Source organism: Colias philodice, chromosome 12 (assembly GCF_061535455.1).
Source record: "Colias philodice isolate Cphi_HAF_F1 chromosome 12, ilColPhil1 Martin Lab GWU primary, whole genome shotgun sequence".
Classification (NCBI taxonomy): domain Eukaryota; kingdom Metazoa; phylum Arthropoda; class Insecta; order Lepidoptera; family Pieridae; genus Colias; species Colias philodice.
The window spans coordinates 4883471-4904942 of NC_143097.1; the positions used below are offsets into that span (position 1 = coordinate 4883471).

The 21472-nt window shown below is 33.2% G+C and overlaps 1 protein-coding gene across 2 annotated transcripts; it reads left to right on the forward strand.

Annotated features, from left to right (window-relative positions):
* The first annotated feature begins 1105 nt into the window (after positions 1 to 1105).
* Positions 1106 to 20269, forward strand: LOC149483951 (uncharacterized). 2 transcript variants are annotated; one of them, XM_089701457.1, is made up of 9 exons: positions 1106 to 1380; positions 14475 to 14505; positions 15056 to 15291; positions 16768 to 16904; positions 17227 to 17368; positions 17578 to 17723; positions 18159 to 18367; positions 18633 to 18865; positions 19201 to 20269. In XM_089701457.1, exons 1-9 carry the CDS (start codon positions 1339 to 1341, stop codon positions 19351 to 19353), a joined length of 1329 nt encoding a protein of 442 aa, XP_089557583.1. In that variant the 5' UTR covers positions 1106 to 1338; the 3' UTR covers positions 19354 to 20269. The 2 variants fall into 2 exon arrangements, with proteins under 2 accessions (XP_089557583.1, XP_089557584.1); XM_089701458.1 differs by having other exon boundaries at positions 17227 to 17359; positions 19201 to 20267.
* The last annotated feature ends 1203 nt before the right edge of the window (positions 20270 to 21472 follow it).

Here is a 21472-nt window from a genome sequence, read left to right on the forward strand (position 1 = left end):
AAGGTAACTACCTACTTAACGTTACTGACGAACGGTAGCACCTGAAAAATAAAAGCTTAGAGTTTTTTCTGTGCGGTATTTAGTTGCGAAACGTCGGAAATCATTCCAAAGATACGGACCGGACATTGTTATGATAATTAGCATCAGCTAAAGAAATTGGTGGAACCTTTGTTATGTGGTAACTAAAAAAGGGCGTCACTGAGCTCATCGTTACGGATGGCTTCGCAGGTGCCGACGCTCTTGCTTCATAAACTCCATCTGATCTAGTGATAATGGGAAGATGCATACAAATTTCATTTAATTAAAACATCATAAGATGCGCTTTAAGGGCTTGCACTCTTTAAGTTGTAACCTAATATTTAGATACTTTATAGTAAGTAGGTAGGTAGTTCATTCAGCTAAATTGTGCCTGTAGGTACAATCAGGTACCTGATTATTATTGTTGAAATTAAATTCTAATAATAAAAAGGTACCCTAATAGCAGCAAATATTAAATTTGCAGATTTGGTATAATCTCCAATCAAACTTAATCAGAGTGCGTCTATGGTCATTGGGTTTTTTAAAATTAGCAATAGATAGGTAGTCTATAACTGACTACTATTCTCTATTCGTATTGGCTGCTCAATGAAATACATTTATCTTATTCATAGACCGGTTATTTCAGATCGATAGTTATTCAGCGAAACAAACAATGAATGTCTATAAGGTAATGGTATTTGGGTAAGTGAATCAAATGTTTATCTATATTCATCTGGGAAGTTGATTGACTTTCTACAGTCGCTATAATTACGGATCAAATCGATAGACTCAGTGAGCTCGGACAAATAGCGTATTTAGTTATCTTATCGTTCGATCGCGGCGCCTCGCATCCAACATGCCATCGCCGACCTATAGCCACCGCGATATCGAAGATTTCTCCATGCGAATGTCACGGCACCGAAGTCATCTACGACGGAGCCTAGTTCCCTCGAATCCTACGCCAATCAATAATGTAGATCACGAGATTGTCGAATTGCGAAGCGAATCAGTGATCGTGTCGTGAGAACGGTAGGGTACAGGTGGTACCCTCCCCAGCCGGCGAGCGCTAACTGTTCGGCAGCGCGCGCGCACCACCGTGCAGTCCCGGCCCGGTTCGCTGTCGCATCGCACTAGCAAAAGCTGTAGCAGCTGCAACGCGCGGGAAAATATCCACGCACTTCCGCAGTTCTTGTGTTGTTCTCGTATTATTGTGATTGTATTTAATATACGTTGTCAACATTTTGTGGTAGCATCAGTAAGGTAATCGGGGCAGATAGCATTAACGGTTGGCTCCGCGCTCGAGTGTGGCAGACCGCAAGCATGACGAGCGCCAGAGGCTGCGCTCTCGTGCTTATCTACTTGGTATGTTCCAAAAATTTTCATAGCTTTGTAGTTTAAAGTGCACCGCAAATAGGTTAAAGCTTTTACTGTCGCCGTTGGCATGCAAATTCTTGAAGTAAGACTAATCTAGGCATTAGCTTCGTTACCTACATACAAGCGAGGGTGTCATCAATCTTTCTCTAATGAATCATTGCATGAGATGACTTTAACCGCAAAGTGGAAAGCTTTGCATTAAAGCACACATTAGCACATTTCTGCATGATTGTTGCTTGTTTATAAACAGAAGCGTATATTTATTATAATAAGTTTTAGTTAGTATAGTATATTATATTCTATAATTTATATTGATTGCCTTAATCTTGAACGGCTGGACCGATTTTGATGAAACTAAGTGCGGCTTACTTATTTTAAAATTACCCATCTTATCAGATAAATTGTTTATTTTTATATTTGAAACATAAGTAATATAATATTAGAAACGAATTTTCAAAATTTAATAAAAAAATCCATATCTAGTTAACTAGAGACTATGTATAAAAGCTCAACGAACCGTTTTCTCCAAAAATAATTGAAACGAAAACGAAACTTAATGACTAACAAATGTAATTTAAAATGAATTTATTAATTTAATAACAATTGCACCAAATCCATAACAAAGTGTACGGTACTCTGTAATTTTGTTAATAAATTTTCGTTCTATCGTGATCGAATTAAACGTACAACTGTAAAATGTACAAATGGACTTACTTGAGCATTGTATACACGTGATTGAAAGATATTAGATTTCACGCTCCGTAGATTGCGTTACGCGAATAAAAAGCCAGCCATATAAGTGCAAGCTGAGCTTTTGAAAAAGTTCCATTTTTTACAAATTAAAGATCGCGTACCAGGAAGTAACAGGCGGTAATTTTGTTAATTATTGATAAAGAAAAGTGTTTACCTTTTAAGCATATATCTACATAAAAATTTATACAATTGTATTCCACCTATCGTCGCATTTATATAAAAATATTAATGTCAATTTTTAAATAACTATTAACATAAAATAAAATAGAGGTTTTGTATCCTACACACTCTAAGGACGAATATTCGTTATTAATGAGTGAAATTAAAATATATCTACTCTCTGATCTCTCTCTCTCTTATTCCGAAATTTAACCTTGCTAATTTAAGAACATCAATTTAAAATCTTACAAAAAGCGGTGTATCTTGACTATTTGAATCTCATAATGCGACCGAATTACAATATATTTATTTATTAAGATGCTTACATAATAAAATCCGATAATTGTTTCATAATATTATCTATATCTATGTCCAATTTCACAGCAATTTGAACGACTAATATAATTAATAATTAACACGTTCACTGCGGCACCTAAAATGCCAAACTTACCGTTGTTGCGGCATGTCTTCCATACTTCACATCGGCAAGTTCACCACTGTGCGTCATGAGCCATTTTTATCACATCGCACCTTCTGACTTTGAAGGTTAATAATTTCATGAAATTTCAAGATATTTCAAAAAATTTTTTTACAGATAATAGTATATATAGTCTAGTATATACCGCATAAATAGCTTTTAGTTTGACCTTATAGTTTAAAAGATATGAGGGAAAATGTAAACCCCTGATTTTGTGAAAAATTATTTGCCATCCCGCACTTCGTTGGTACGGCATGTTTACAGTAATAGCGATGGGAAACACTGTAAAATAAAACATCGATATCGATATAAATCAATTTTGTATATTTCAGTCTGTTTGTTAACAGATAACGAGATCGTCGATACAAAAAAAAAACACATATAAAACAAGGTACTTGATAGAGTACTATCAGGAAATTGTTCAGTAACATTTGTTTTAATTTGTTCAGTAACTATTGTTTTAATGTTTTATATTATTTTCACAACTGTCATCACATTTTTGCATTTATGCTACGAAATAAAAGAAAGTAAAAAAACTAAAGCCTCTAAGGTATCATTGTCATTTAAAAAAACTCAAAAGAAAAGTGCTTCGGTCCTGGTGCATCACTATGCGAGACTGACACGTGGCGCGCTCGCAGTACAGTGCGGCATGAGGTGCTTGTCCATGGCAAAATATTTGACATGCCGCACACAAAAGAAATGGTTTCTTTTCTATGCGTTAGTCCAATATTTTGCCATACGATTTTTAAACGAAATTGAGTCCTACTTCAAACTGTGATCACAAAAATATATTTGTCTCTTTTCTATTCATTGATTAACATATAAAAAACCTCGCCGCACCACGGTGAAAACTGTGATTTTGGGCGCCGCACTGTGGTGTAGTCGCTGATGGCCCGATACTGGACATGCCGCAGTGAACGTGTTAATTACTAATATTATGACTAAGATCTATGTATTCTCATTAGTTTAATCAAAACTTGGTCCACGTATCTGTAACGTATACCCATCAATAACAATAATAAGACTTCAACGCGTGTTGGTAGTGAGGCGTGAAGTGTTTATGACGTGCAACGTATGTCCGATTATGTGGAAATATTAGCATCTTATAACAATTGATGCTTGATGTAATGGCCGAGCTTCAGTGAACCGATGGCGAGCTTTTTTTTACTTGTGTGGTTTATTGTTTGCCTGTCTTTTCTCTAAGTAATGAAAATTGAAAAGAAAGTAATTTTTAAACGTAGTAAACTGCAAACTATCAATGAGTTCATTAATGTCCCTTTACGTCTGCATAATCAAAGAAAATTTCTATGGAAATCAGCTGTTTCGCCGCGTTTAAAATATTCTGTGTCACTTTCTTCCCACCTTAATATCAATAGAAACAAAAATCTGATGATAATATTACCACAACAATATTCCTTTTAGTTTTAAGCATCACTTACATTTTTAGTTCAACCCTACTTAGAAAGCGCTGTAATCTTAACGAGTTATACAAACTATCATTTACGGGAGAGTTTTGTAAGCACAAACACAGCTTTCAGATAACGAAGTGGGTTGACGTAAAAACGCTTGAAGCGCTATCGAGGCTATAAAATTCTAGCGGCCAGCCTCATTTTCTATCTATTTATATCTGCATACTGCATATACATCCTTAATGGATAAGTAATGAGCTTGTATCATATCCAGGTCGACGTCTGCAGTGTACAAAAAAAATGAAATTATTGACCTTAATATTAGCTACATCGTGATTTTCGTATCAGAAAAGCTTGAATGAATGAATGAATGAATGAATGAATGAATGAAAGCTTTATTGTACACACCAAAATAATGAAATAACATTAGGTAAAATATACATCAAATTGCACAATAGGCGACCTTATGGCTACAGAGCCATCTCTTCCAGGTAACCCAACCAAGGAAAACAGTAACAAAGAAAGAATACAAGTAGGTGGTGCATACCAAAGCAATATATATAATAATAATATAGTAATACTAAGAAAGTAGGAATATAAATAATACATAATTTACAACAATAAAGAAAATAATATATAATCTATACATATAATAAAATCGTAGGAAAGTCAAAACTGTACATTGAATATTTTTTTAAAAGAATACATAATCCATGATCTATAATCGATATAGAAGCCAAAAACATAGTTTTTAGAATTTTTGTCTGTTTGTCTGTTTGTCTGTTTGTCTGTTTGTCTGTATGTTTGTCCAGGCTAATCTCAGAAAGTACTGCACGGATTTACTTCAAATTTTGCATGAATATTACTAACAGGTCGGGTCAGGCTGTTACATACATATTATCATGCTATCACCTTCGGGGGAGGAGCTGTGAACCTTTATTTTTCTTACGTATTCCGTGTACTACGACAGCGTACAATATAAAGACTCATGTTTAAATGTTGTTTTTGAGTAAGCCATGCTATTGTCTACCTTTACACTATAAAAACTACATCATTTAAGTAATTTTGGCAGAGAAACAGTATAATGAATCTTAGTAGTATAAAGACAAATTTAAAACAGCGCCATCTATGAGATTTCATTAAAATTAAATCAATTTACATAATATTAACGCTCCTTGGAAATTCATAATTTAAATATTATGATGTTGGTGAGTTTGTTTTTTTTTTTAAAGTTAAATAAATAATTCATATCTTCCCAGAGTAAATTTCAGGTACGCTTATATTTCATGTGAATATACTAAATTTTTATAAGTGAGGGTAGATGTTTATTATTTGATGTTAGTTACAGTTATATAGATAATAGACGTAGTATTTGTATTCTCTTTGGGTAATAGTAGATAACAGTGATTTTAAAAATGTAACCAATGAACACCATTGGTTACATTTTTAAAAATCTTCGGCTTTTTTTTAATTTTCGCCTTCTTGCGTTCCCACAAAAGTTAAGTTGTAGCTTTTATATTTATTGTTTATTATAATTATATAGTTAGACTCATGTTTTTAATTAGTTAAAGTTATGACAAAATAAGAAAATGATGAAATTTTATTTTTATCATGTATAACTTTTACAAGACTATATTATACGCCCAAAGAAGGTCACTTTAGTTCTTGATAAAACTTTATTTGTTAGTAGCTTTTTATTAAAATTAGGTACACTTATCTTTTGATTTTTTTTTTATTTACAGATTCAATGTTCATAAAAATTGACGATTTGCGTGAGGATGTAGTGGAAATTAGTAACCTTGCGCGTGGTCAATCAATATTCAATACATATTATAATAAAATTCTAGAAAAGTGATGTCTGTACAATGAAAATATGTAAAAAAAATGTGAGCCGTCATGGGACGCCTGGCAGATGTGAAACATCGTTCGGTTTACAAGTGAGCCTATAGATGTGTATAGCGTGGCGACCCGTCGCCATGGCAAGCGTCGCCACGTCAACAATTCGGTTTACAAGTGAGCCTATAGATGTTTCACATCAAAAAATAGCAGGGGTTATTATTAAATCGATCTCAAACCCAAAACTGTAGTTATATTTTTTTTGTCTGTTTGTCTGTATGTTTGTGCACGCTAATCTCAGAAACGGCTAATCCGATTTAGATGCGGTTTTCACTAATATATTGTGGTAATCTTCATTTAACATTAAGTGTTTATTTCATGTTAATCGGTTTAAAAATAAAAAAGTTATGACCATTTAAGTATTCACGGCGAACATTTGAAAAGGCATTCTATTGTACACTATACAGTGTACGATAAAACGTAAGTTATCTGTTATACGCTACAGTAATTATTCCTTATAAATGTCCAGGTGATCATATCGAAAGTCCCCAAGGGTGGGGGGGTAAGCTGAGGTAGTAGGGGGGGAAGAAGTCAAATTAGAATTATGCTTACTTCTAGGTAAATTTTATACATAAAATGTCCTTTAAATTATGTCGTATTATATTTTTAACCCCTTTTAACCATTTTTAACCATCAAAAAGATGGGTGATAAGTGTTTGACCGCTATGTTTGTCTGTTTGTGCCACCGTAGCTCGCTAACAGGTAATACGAATTAGATGCGTGTTAGGCAGCATATTTTCCGACGCTGGTTCTTAGATAAAGTGTATCAAAATCGGTTCATCCATTTATTATACCTAGGTATATAGAGGTAAAAGTGGGAATGTGGGAAAAAATATTAGTTATATTTTTATCCAATTCGGTTTATCCATTTATTAGATTACAGCGGTGAAAGTGGGAATGAACAATAATCGAATGTGATCAAATAATATACTCAAGCGGCATATCAAAATATAAAAGAGCAACGTGTTTTATCGAAATCGGTTCATCCGTTTATTACATTTAGGGGTGACAGTGGTTAGATAAATAAACCAAATGGAGCATCAAACGACAGGATATGACGTGTACATATAGGTATAATTAGATAATATGGTTTACATCAAAATCGGTTCTGCCATTTACTAGGTGTGGAAAGAGAAGGGTTGAAAGTCTGTGAAAGAAGAGGGGGATATGGGAGCGAGAGGAAAGCCACACCCTGGAAATTTTGGACTCTACTCAAAGCCACATAGGCCTGGCTCTTGGCAATTTTTTTTCCTAAAGATACCACTTCTTTTGCCACTGTGATCCATTACAATTTGTGCACGGTTACGGCCCAACTTAAAAGATGTCAAGGAGCAACAAACTTATAGATATCAATATGATGTAGGAATGTAATATGGAGGTAGAGGTAGGTCTCGCTCACTTGAAAATATCACATGAAAATAAGAAACCGAAGTTAAAAATTTAAAAATTAAAAAGAAAAACCCAACGCAACGAAGGAAAAGGAATAAATAATAATTTTACAAACTTCCCGACGATCTTTAAAATTAAGTACCATTATAAAAAAAATATAATTGTATATGATATGATAATGATGGTATGGCAGCCCCGATGACTTTGTTTTTTTATTTTTATAAATATTTAAAATGGTATTTATTTTTAAAGATCTTCGGGAAGTTTGTAAAATTAGTGAAACTTTTATTACATCGTCTCAAACTTTTTGGTCTGTGTAGCGCATGTCGCGTGACGGTCGGCTGCCGAGTAGGTATTAAGCAGTGTTCGGAGTCATTATCGTACAAATACGATAATTTTGTGCCTAAGTTTCACTTTTACCGTGGTTTCATAAAACCACACAACATTTTTTCCTTTTTCTATGCACTTTTCTTCGTTGCGTTGAGTTTTTTTTTTTATTTAATTTTTATTGCACGGTCTAAACGGTTTAGTTACTACGGCGTGAGACAGGAAAGATCTGAGCGCTGAGACAAACGTCAAAACGCAAAGGAATAGAATCCGCTATCGATACTAATTATTGTCTTAAGCGTATGATGTTTTGATAAGGATTTGTTCACCTTACCAACGACGACGACGACCACGAACAAAATTTTCATCCAGTCGTAATTTAATAAAATTGTGCAAAACACAATTAAAAATAAATTATTAAAATTTCCTGTCGTTCTGGTGATTGGAATTTTTATTTTTGAGATCAACGAATGAAAAAATATATTTTTCGTAGAAACGGTTATATATATTGTCAAAAACATCCATACAAGGAAGGAAGAAAAATAAATTTGCCTTCCCTCCTGGTGCCTAAAAATAATATGACATAATTTAAAATAAATTTTACGTAGAAAATTAACTAGGTATTTATTTTTATTTTTTAGCTCAGTTTAGTAATAAATTTTACTAACAGTTCGTTTAATTATTTATGGTAGTACGTGTTTATTCAATAAAAGTTAAGTAGTAACTACCTACTATGCAGTCACTATTCCACGCGGACGAAGTCGCGGGCACAGCTAGTATATAATAAAATAAATAAATACAGATAAGAGAAAGAATATATAAAGTCATCACTTAATTAAGGACATGTGGTAATCAAAGAGCATGTTTTTGAAAACATCAATGGATCTAGCTTTGCGTATGGCTATTGGTAATTGATTTCATAGTCTTATAGCTTTCCTTTAAGAAGAGATTCATATCTCGATACATAAATTAATTTTTATATCTATGACTTAGTTTTACTTGAGCTTTTCTCTTTGTTTTGTTCATTTATATATTTGGAATCGGAAACAGAGAGACAAGTTATTAATAAGTTAGTAAATGTAAACATTTAAAACACTCAATAATTGTGTTTTAATGGATTATAATTTATATTGTATCTATGTATAAGTTCACATTTATATTTTCTGTACAGTGTGTTTATAGGTGTAACACAAAAATACATAATTTTCTAGCTCGAACTAACGTTAAAATATTATAATTAATTTTAACCAATTTACGAAATTTCATCCTACTTTAAAATACCGTTTCAACGGCAACAAATTTTATAGAGCATCATTTTTCGTCGAATACAGAATAAGCAAATTGATGGTAGAGTATAGAGTTGAAACCAAATTAATTAATTCATTTTTTCTTTTATGAAAAGAAAAGCTCTAAATTTTATTCTTGAATTTTCGCATGATTTTATGATGAATATTGTATTTGGAATTTACAATTTTCACAAATTTCTATCAAATTTCTAACAAATTTCTATCACACTAACCCAGTTTTTATGTATATAAATTATTCTAATTGCGATGTGATAATCAACGTCATGTATTTTTACATACCTACCTTGATAGGAAATGTTACTTATCTACTCGTATGAGAGTAATATGCGAATGCTCTATCACATTATTTGTATGCATGACTTGCACAACGAATGTATTTCATTCATTATTTTGTTAAATGCACTCGATTTTCAACTAAGAAGGTATGGCATGGGCTAAATTTGTTTCTAAACTTCTAAATATTATTGAATTTAGTATTTTATTTCAATGTAATTAAAATACTTTATAAATAATCCAATTATCTTGGGATCTTTATTTTCGTAACTTGGCTATTTAACTATTACAAATATATTTTAACTACTTAATAAGAATAGATAGATATTTCACGAATATATGGTAAATGTAAAAAAAATATGTAATGACGATTCGTTTCTAGGTACCTTTTATTTTGTATTCGAATGAAATATCTGCAACAATGAACAATGTTCAAAGTTCTAGATTCATGTTTCAAAATATTGTAACATCTGAACTGAAAATATTACCAGTCATTTTTTAATATTATAACACAGTGTTTAATTCTAAAATTTACGTGTAAATAGTGACAATGATATCTCTAAAAATAATTCCCACTATCTCTGCCTTCCTCATATTTGTTAAGCCGCTAAAATCCCACGACAGTTTAAAATGTTCTCAGGCGATTTACTTTATAATCGTCATTTAAACGCTCCGATTATGCGCCGCTGTGAAATTAATTTCTTTATTATGACATTAAACTTGCCACTATGTTGTTAACTTGATTTACAGTAATATTAATATTCTCGTAAAACATTAAATTTGTACCTATTAAATAAAAAAAATTACAGTATAATAGTAATGAATGCATATTTTGAATGCATTGACACACTTTTTAATAATTTCTTTATAATTAACTAGGGAATGCAATCCCGATCCCGCGGGATCCCGATCTCGCGAGATCTCGTGTAATTTTTCGGGATCAATCCCGACGCATCATATGACGAGATCCCGTTCGAGATTGACGGGATTGGGCGGCAGTGGTCAGCGACGCAACACACAACCACTCGGGGCGCAAGCGGCTTCTAAAAGTCCTTTTGCACGTATATCTACGTCCACGAGCTTAGACAAATTAGAATCTACCATTAAAAAAGAAATGGATTTGTTTGAGTGTGGAGGAACAAGGGGGCGATTTTTGCAGTTTGCATACTGGGTGTAATCGTTAAGTGTGCACAGGCGATTATTCCGTAACTATTATAGATATCAAAAAACTTTAAACTGATATTGAAAGTACTATACCTAATGAGTAAAATGACAATAAGAACTTTTTTAAAGTAAAACGAGAAATATCCAAAAATGTTACATGAAACGCTCCCATACATTTGATTTCCCATACATGTTGTATTCAAAGCAAATGTTCGAAATGGCATCCTCGATATGGAATACCATTGTATTCCACATCGAGCTCTATTTACAGTTTCTGAATGAACTTTCATTAAAATTAGCGAAGTAATTAAAGCACAAAATCAAATAAAAAAGCAAAACCTTTCATATTAAATGTATGAAATAGTCATATTTCATACTAAATATATGGGAGCGTTTCAAGTGACATTTTTGGATATTTCTCGTTTTATTTATAAAAAGTTAATAATGTCATTTTACTCGTTAGGTAAAGGGCTTTCGATATGCGTTTAAAGTTTTTTGATATCTGCAATAGTTACGGAATAATCGCCTGTGCACACTTAACGATTACACCCTGTATAATTGCTTCGCCAGTGGCGAATCGCCACGCTGTTGCCAAACAGCGTTGAGTCGGAGAGGGCATTCTCAGCAGCGGGGTACATTGCAACGGACATTAGATGCCGTTTAGCAGATGAAACTATTAATACCCTTTGTTTTTTAAGGAGTCATTTAACATTCTCAAAATCACTCTTTTTCCTAATTCCCTTGAAATAAGCTTATTGTTTTGATTACCTAATTTACCTTCGTTAATTTCCTTACAACCTGATTATTATTTAGTTGGTAAGATTAAAGAATAAAGGTTTTTATTTTCTTTCGAGTAATATGTTATTTGAGTTAACCTTATAAATCACAAACAAGCAGTTATTAGCTTTTTCAGTCATCTGAACTCAACATTTTTTTTTAATTAGACGGGATCCCGAAAATTCCGGGATCCCGCGGGATTGATATTTCTAATCCCGCGGGATCCCGAATTTGCAATCTCGAGTCGGGATTGCATTCCCTATAATTAACTAATGATATTTTTTATATTTATGAGTATTTAATTTAAAAAATACTGTGTAACGTTACATTTTATTATCGACTACTGAAAAAAAAATTACTTTACATTAATTACAACGTGAAATGCGTTTTCCATTAATGGATTTTATAACAAAAAAATATTTAAATTGATTTAAATTCTATAAGTATAGATTTTCAAAAACAATTATCTACTTAGGATCCGATTATAGGTTCTCGCGATTTTCACCGAAACGGTAAGTTTTATAATAAAATTACCTCACATTTAGAACAAATAAAGAAATAAAAGAAAAATCAAAAACATAAAATTACCTAGATCAAAACCTAGGTATATACTATATGGAAGCAAAAGCGAAAACCTAGAATTTCGACAAAACTGTACCAATAACATATTTTAATCGTAGAGGTAGAGACGTAGAGATGATTTTTTTTCTGAAAAATATCTCATATGAAAACTTTTGAAATGTAAACCACGGTCTCCTCTGCTTTATATAATTTGTTAAAACCTACAATGAAAATAATAATCTGTAACTTAAAAAGTGAGATGGCAGTGAGAAGGTTTTTATTTATAGGGACTTATACAAAAACATGCTTAAGAAAAAGTCGCTAATATAGCTTTACGCGTATTACTCCATCAGATAAGTAAGACAATATAAAAATAAACGATACTCAGAAAAAAGCCATTTGGTTGCCAATATTCAGTAATTAGACGTGTCGTCTACGGTCTCATAACAAATCGATTTATCTCAGCGCTTAAGCATTGATGATTACACTTTAACCGTAATACTGCTATCGCACCGGCCCTCAACCGTAAAAACAAGTGGACTGTGTCTGACGGAAACACAAATGTTTTGATTTTTGTTGAGAAAATTTACGACATAAAATAAGTAGGTTTAGGGTAAGAAATTATTTTATATAGGTACGACATCTGAGTTATAACTTATAAGGATCGCGAGAAAAATGTAAGATCAACTACGTACAGAGAGATTTAGCGTGGAGCCCTCAAATCAATTAAAAAAAGTTTTTTTTTTTTGTTAATCTGTGGTAGAACTTATGGTAGAGTCTCTGTTTGTGCTCAGAGTTTATTGACATGGGTTACATCTAAACTCCGTCTTCTGTTGAAAAAAATCTCCAAACAATAGGTTTGTAGTTCAAATACAAACGGTCTTCAACTCATTACCTATTTTATATAAAGGTATCTTGAATTTATATTTTTTGTTTTATGGCATTCAAATGCTTTATAAATATAAATTTACAAAGAATAGAAAAAATTCGATCACTCAGCCAACTCAGCCACTCGTGACCCGCCAGAGCAATCGAATTTATTCTATTCTTTCAGTTTTATGTGTCTGGAGGGACACACCGCACAGGCATCCGCCCTGGAATGGCGCGAAAGGATGCGGGTTCGAGTCCCGCCTCGTGATCGAATTTTTTCTATTCTTTGTAAATTTATATTTATAAAGCATTTGAATGCCATAAAACAAAAAATATAAATTCAACAAAAAAGGTCGTGTTTTGATAAAGTGCTTCATATTGGTTGAAATGGTTGTTAATCATCTCAATAGATGGCGCGCGGTGTGTCCCTCCAGACACATAAAACTGAAAGAATAGAATAAATTCGATTGCTCTGGCGGGTCACGAGTGGCTGAGTTGGTCAGGCATCCGCCCTGGAATGGCGCGAAAGGATGCGGGTTCGAGTCCCGCCTCGTGATCGAATTTTTTCTATTCTTTGTAAATTTATAAAGGTATCTTATCATATTTTACTTTACATAATTTACATTAAGGTAGATTTCAAATATGTAGACTATGACTGCTTCAACAAAATGCTAATTAATTATGCAGGTATTATCAAAGACAGTGGAGTGTAAAAAGTCATAACATACCTACTACGGTATAGATAGGTACGTCTGTTGATTATTTATGTACTTTGTATAGTTTTTGTACTTTTGGTAACTAATAAGTAAAGTTTTTAATAATTTTGCGATTTAAGATCAGCATAATCTTGCAACTACTTTCGCGCACACTACTTCTTCTGCAGTTGTCCTAAATACCGCGGTCATTCATTTCATGGTTACTTACGTTTATTTAAAAATCTTATTAACTTCTCATCTTGTTTAATATTGTTTAGTCTTAATACCGAAAACCCAGAATGCTCCAAATTCGTTTATAATCCGACAGTAAATTAATGTTGACCTCTTCACGCCTAATAAGCAGAGTAACACCGTTTTAGGAATAACCGTTTATTCGTCTGAGAATTAATTTGCATACAACATTTAATTGCAAGTCAGCACGATACAAAACAATAGTTGACGGTCAAATAAAGGAAAAAAAATTATTCATTTTCTATAATTGGCGTGGTCATTTATTTAAAAGAATCTTAGACTACAACAATAGATAGAAACTTCTGTTAAAAGGCGTTCCTAATAAGCAAAGCTAACCTAATATTATTTACCTATTTAACGTACTTATATTTTACAAACATAAATCAGCAACTGAACAGACATTGCATGAAGTTCATAACCGATCACGAAAAATGTAGCCACTTTCAAGACAAAAACAGGTTCTAGGAAAAATAACTTATTATTACCGACTTGCACATAATTACCTAATCATCTTTTTCATTCGGATCTGTCATTAAAAACGAACGGCAATATTGCATGTGTGCTCCTAAAATGATTTTATCTCTTTATTATCCAAGCGGTGGAAATTTAACAACCGTAATGTAATAGCCTGTAAATAATCTCGCGTGGTTCAACGTCAGATATTATCTACTATAAACTACTTTAAACTTAATCAATTAACGCCACAATTAAGAACAATGTTCATATTACGTAACAGTTCCTTCCTCTATATTTGAATGTTCTTTGTTTTCAGGTTGGAAGTTCGTTTGCGCAGGACTATGATGGTAAGGGCAAACAATTACCTTTTACTACTCTATTAATTTACCTTCAAATAATTAGCAGCTTATACCTACTATTCCTATTGTTAAAACTTTTAAGACAAAAGAAGCCCAAGGGAAAGTACCTAAACTTCATATTTGTACAAGGTACACTATGTATGTTTATCAAGTTCAAGCCCTTTACGGGTATTTATTTCTGTCAGAAATTGATCACGCGACTCATTTCTTCTTATAAAAGAAACACTAGGTAGTACTTTCTTAATAAATGATACCTAAAATGTTGATTAGAATAGTTGTTAGTTGTGTTAGGAAGATGTATGTAGGTAACATACATCTTCCTATTCAATACTAGTTATTATCGAAAATGAGCCAATACATTATAATGACACCTACTGAAACAAATTAAAGAGGTACCTAACTAGTTAGTAGTAGTTTATTGCACGCCTCATAAGCGAAGCGTTGAGGTGGGTACTACTGTCACTTCGCGCAAAACATCAGATTTTTCAAACTTTACTCGAGTATTTTCCTTGCTATTATTACATTATTATTATTACAGTGACGGATATCCAGTGTACATTTTCAAACGGAGGGTCGGGGATACGAGATTCAGTGCAAGCATTGTTAAGGAAGCCGGAAGGTTTCCGAGGGGCGCCTCTGTTCGCTGACGACAGAACGACTGACCCCATCGCTGATCCTGTCTGCCAGATCAGACCTGAACCAGACGACCCCACCGGTCTGCTGTATAGATTACGGATATCAGACTTCACAAAGTGTGGCGTGTTGAAACGAAATGTAAGTTTTATAGTCTTCATTAATTAAGAAATTTTATAAAATTCAACAATAATTTTGAGATATCAACAATTACATATTCATATAACGACAGTAAATTCAACCATGCAGTATAATTATTATTCAAATTGCATTTGGAAATGTGATACATATACTAATAAGGTGCCTACTATATTACTAGAACTTACTGTATAGGTGATGTAACTGTGGTATAATTTGAATGGCACTGATATATTTTGTCTTTTTTTTTGCTTAAGGGCCGATTTTTCAATCGTTGGTTAAAATTTATACGTCCAATAAAGTATTACACGAACATTTTAAAATGTCACCTGTAATCTGTCAAATACGGACAAATCCATACTAATATTATAAATGCGAAAGTAACTCTGTCTGTCTGTCTGTTACTCAATCACGCCTAAACTACTGAACCAATTTGCATGAAATTTGGTATGGAGATATTTTGATACCCGAGAAAGGACATAGGCTACCTTTTATTGCGAAATTTGTACCACGGGCGAAGCCGGGGCGGACCTCTAGTATAATATATTTTTGAAATTGTAGTTTATTAGATACGTTATTCGATGAATAAGTTTTAACCAAGGATTGAAAAATCAGCCCTAAGTGAATTAAAATAATAGACGAGTCTGGTGATAGTTATAAAAATTACAATACCTACACTATAACAATAACTGTGAATGTAGGTATAACCTTTTTATGGTCAAATTAAATTTTACTACGTGCACAACTTTCAGCTGCATAATAACTATGTTTATATTAATTATCAACATTGCTATCTCATCCATAGCTTTAACCAGTTACCGAGTACCGGTAACGTACGGATTTTTTGTTATAATATATTAATCCATTCATTTTTAGGCAACAGGCCGTAAACGTGTTGATGTACCACATACTCGTATCTAGTCTCGCACATGACACAGCTGAATCTCGAATACCGTTTCGTAGACCGAGTCCAGTAACGAGGCAATAAGTTTAGGGTGTTATTACACGAGCCTCCCATTGTGTCCCATGTGATGTTGTGTCATCGACATAATATGAATGCCGTTACAATAACAGTTTGAATTGCAGAGTGGCCTACAGAACGTGGTAGTAGATGGTGTATTATTAAGTCGATGTGGACCGGTACCTGAATCGAGGTGAAAACACGTGTCCCGCGCTAAAGACTGTAATACCACATAATCACTTAGCTCACTTTACTTCAGTTTTGCTGACATAAATGTTACGATCGGTGACTTTCACCGTTTAGTGCCAGATATGTGGGTTAGTGGGGAAGAAAATCAAAAAAGGACATTATAGGGAAAAGTAAATGACTCACGCGTGTCAATGATCATTTTCAAGATAAAGACGCGATTAAGATCACGAACATTTTGATTCACATTAAACACAGATAAACGTATTGCCCCCGTTTCAATCAACCTAATTTTAAAATTACTAGGTAATTGTTTATGTTTTTTGCTTTAGGGTTTCGTGCACGTCCGAGTGTGGTTCCCTCAATTCCCAGGGGTTGTGATGCAGTCAGACCAAGAATTAATTATAATGTGCAAGCCGCCAGAACCCACCATCATTGAGAATAAGGCTGCGGGATTTGCCGGTAGCTTGTAAGTAAAACGTGTTCAATTATGTAGAATTATACCTTCTACCGAGAAGCTTGTTGTTTGGTACCTCATTTCAATAATTATAGCTATAATTAACTGATAAAATTTAAAATAAATATATTGTAAAGCAATATATTTTCATGCATACTGTCTGTAAATTGGATTAATAAAAATAGTTATAATGTTAAATTTATTTTAGTAAGTTAATTTGATCATACATATTTGTAAAATACGAAGACCTCTTTAATTATCTACCTATAAATACCTATAATCATAAAAAACCCCTGAGCTTTCAAAACTTAGTAAAAATATATAATTCTTTCAGTCCACACGGCGCTCGCGTCTCAGGCGTGGTGGAAGAAACGCCAGGCCGTCTGGAGTATGAAGTAGCGCTCTACAAAGAGGCCCCGCCTGTCTCCAGGCACTCCAACCACTCGGTGGACATGCCTGTCGATCAGGTAAATACTGTACGTGCATTTGTCCAAGTGTTAATCAATTTTTACGCGCACGTATAGTGAAAGCGGAGCTTTCGCTAGTACGGCACGCGTTTCGTATTCCTCCTTTTTTACAAAAAAAAATAAACCTATTACATTAATTTGAAATAAAAATAGAGACTATTGTAACAAAAATTGCGCTTTTTATAACTTTAATATAGATTGATTGAAATCTATTTTAGGCAGTGCCAATTGGTACAAAACTTCAATTACGAGCACGAATTAATCCAGATTCAGCATGGCGTCACATTAAATTGTTAGAAGTCGCTGTGTCACCGGACCCCGACCGACCACACGCCTCGGGCGCTGTGCTTTTAGTGAAAGACGGGTAAGACTCTCACTACATAATAATGTCTAGTCATTAGTCCATTAATGATTAAGTTTCATTACACAACGTTAATAAATTGCACACACAATGAAAATCATCACGGAAAAATAACTCCACCCTTACTCTACCTAACTCTAGGTACATGCTTTTAAATTTGGACAATTTTTAAACGCTGCAATTTTGACTTCATTATACGATATAATTAATAGGTAATTATAATGTTACATCAAAGGCATAAATATTTGCGGTACCTAACTAGGTACTTTATATATTTCAATTTTGCTGCCTGTAGGGACGAGGGCACTCGTAATTCGCATTCCTCAATGAGAATAATGAATAATGGCACAAAACTTTACTTTTTTTTCTATTTTTCCATCCATCCTGTATTATCTTTTTTAATATTTATTTTAATTAATGCTCCATTCTTATGCAAAGGTGCCGCAATCGTGACTTCGCTTCAATCATACCACACCAGCCAGCCCGCTACCGGGAGCGGCACAATGAAGTATTTCTGGACTTCGAAGCCTTCCTTCTAGCATCTATGAAGGAACGCTCTACTCTATGGATACACTCGCAAATAAAAGCCTGCATGGAAGCTGCTGATTGCCAACCGGATTATTGTCTTGATTTGTACGAACCCTCAGGTACCACATCACCACTATACCTACGTGAAAATTGTTTCTTCATTTGTCAGAATAGTGATCGGATACACTTAAAACTTAGTATAGCAATCGAATATGCATTAAAATGATAAACTAATGAGATTAGTGTTAATAAGTACTTACCGACCTCTACCTAACTACCATAATACCTATACCTTTATTTTGAATTCAATAAATGTATTTCCAATATTTATTTAAAGGCAAACATACATAGTAATTTAATATTTTTTATTTTCTAAATCTCCAGGCCACGGGCGTCGAAAGAGATCGTTACCACAGATCGACTCCCACAACATAACCAGCTCGTCCCTAATCGCTGACAACAGCAGTACACCGTTCACCCGTTTCAAAGAGAACCTAGAGTACACGGTAGTGATGCCCGGAGAGCTCTTCCATAGAACACCCATAGAGGTCACGTGCGCCACGTCTATGATGGTGGCTGTCGCGCTTGGGACTCTGTTGTTTATGTCCGCCCTATTGGTAAGATTTTGATGGAAATATGTTCTTGAGAACAAGAGAGCGTGCGTGCTGAGCACACGTGTGAGAAGTGAAACTTCTTTGGCAAGATTCATAGACATCAAAATCGTCGCCGTACTGCATGACGTGACGGTATTGCCATGACGCAACCTTGAAATTTTACTCTTAACGCGCCTAAAGAAGTTTTACTTCAAAAGTTATTTGTGCTATTTGAATAATAGATGATTAGATTTGGTCTTAGGTAGGTACAGTAAAAAACTAACTAGATACATATGCATTTTATTTGTACTAGAAATGTTTATTTATTTTACTAATACAATATTATGTTATTTTTTCAGATGTGTTATCTCGCAACCAAATTAAATTCTACGATAATGAAAAACAGCAGTCTTCAAACACCGCCTGGGAAAGGGTTTGAACAAATCTTGAGGGAACTCGCCCATCACTCCATCCCCGACACCGGCTACACAGGACGACCCACCGTGCAATAAAAAAACACTTTCAATCTAAAAAAAAAGCATAAGAAACTACCTACGTATATTCTGTTATAAAAATTTTACACTCAAATTTTCCATCCATTTTCCATCTTTACATTAACCTGCGGCTTGTTCTAATAGTCTAAGATCCGGGATTAGAAAAATATACCCTCATCTGTTATTTAGATCAAACAATTTTTTATAAGCTGATTTCAATATTTAAACAAACTCTGCTACCATAAGCCTGAATAACGGTAATAAAAATATTTACGGTTTTAACTTACTACATGTATCTAACTAACATGAAAAAGTAAAAATTAAAAATAAATTAGATGTTAATTAATCAAATAATATTAATTGCAGCAGGCTTATGATAGCAGAGGTGGTTTTTATAAGTTCATGATATTGAAATCAGCTTATAAAAAATTGTTTCACCTAAATAATAGATGAGGGTATATTTTTCTAATCCCGGATCTTACGACTATAAACTGAAATCCCATAAAATTTTAAAAATATTAAAGATGTCAAGTACCTACATTTTAATATTTTAACTGGTAACAGTATTGTTATTTTAAAAGACAATATGTAATTTTATTTGACTATTTATCTTATCGTAGTTAACTAAGTATTTGTTTGTAAAATATCCAAATTTTATATAAGTAGGTTACCCTTTAAAAACGCCTAAGTAAACAGAATTTAATTAATATACCTACTAGATATTTATATTACGTTGATACAATATGTAATTCTACAATTTATAAGTTTAAAGGATATTCTTATGACTGAAAAAATAAAGTTACATTATGAACATATGCTTTTTCAGTCATGACAATCATTAAGCATTTAGATTTTTTAGCACATAAAATATTTGTTTAAGTGATTTTATAGTAATAAGCTAAGTAATAAGCTCTTTGTATGTAGAATAGTTTTATAAAAATATAATAAGTTGATAAGATCGATACATGCGTTGGTTTTATTTATTATTTTATATACCTTGTAAATTTTAAATCTTGAATCTTAACCCTTATTAAAACGCTGGGAGCTATACTTCCCACCTCTCAGATTGAAGTAAATCGTGTTTTATTTTTATATGCTTAAACCTAATGCAATGTAATATTTATCTAGGCAATCTTAACATTTTAGAGAACTTTTTTTCATAGAAACACTTTTCAGAGAATTATCACATGTCATGGTAAACACACGTCAAAGTTAGGTGACGTGATTTTGCAGCCGAAAACGACCGTTATTTTTTAGTTTTTGGTGTAGTACTCAAAAAAAATTAGATAAGTAGATTTGAGTTCTAGCTATGTAAACTAGACTATATTACGGTTGCGTGAAACGTAAAAATATGCCCAGAATCTTTCGTATATACCTTGGTAGAGTCGATTGAAATTAAGTCTTTAAGTGGGAAGATATCATCCCAGTGTTCGTTACTGCACACGACATTCGGAAATTCTATATATAAAATCTGTGTGTCTAAAAAATCTTTTTTAGTTGGTATAAGCAACTTATTTATTGTTATTCGTTATTTTCTGATCAGAAAATTAGAAATCCTAACTCAATACATTAGTATTTACCTATTGTTTTTATTTTGTTTTAGAAAAAGGCCATTTTTATGTTGAAGTCATTCATTTTTCAATTCCCGAATTCTTCCCTCATTAAAAGAAACTTGCATTGATGAGTACTTTCACCTCCTTTATTAAAAAACTTGATCTTTATAATTTTTTACGATAACATTAAATTCACAAGTGGAGTCAGGGCAACTAACTAGTGTTTTAAAATATTGATGTCTGGAGTGGACACTGGGAGCTATAGTTCCCACCTTTCCAAACTTTTTACAAGAGAGAACAGATGACGGGATATATACTTCCCACCGAAAAAAGGGTACTTCCCCCCCACTAACCCCTTTTTTGTGTGTATTTTTGAAATCTACGACCCAAAATTACCCAGGAACGTATATTACTTTTTTGTTAGCTCCTCCACAGGCTCGCGTTTGAATAAGGGTTAATTATAGATTCTGTTTAAAACTATTTGAACACCTGGTTTTAAGTCATGCGATTTACCGTGGATTTACCACTACACTTTTTTTTTCAAGTGTAAAGTATACATTCACCACAACATTCACGAACAAAAC

Excerpts from the sequence above, each read along its gene's own strand:
- LOC149483951 (XM_089701457.1), top strand. The coding sequence starts at position 1,339 with ATGACGAGCGCCAGAGGCTGCGCTCTCGTGCTTATCTACTTG. Across the intron at positions 17,724-18,158 it reads GTGCTTTTAGTGAAAGACGG|GTGCCGCAATCGTGACTTCG; the intron begins GTAAGACTCTCA and ends TCTTATGCAAAG. Across the intron at positions 18,368-18,632 it reads TGATTTGTACGAACCCTCAG|GCCACGGGCGTCGAAAGAGA; the intron begins GTACCACATCAC and ends CTAAATCTCCAG.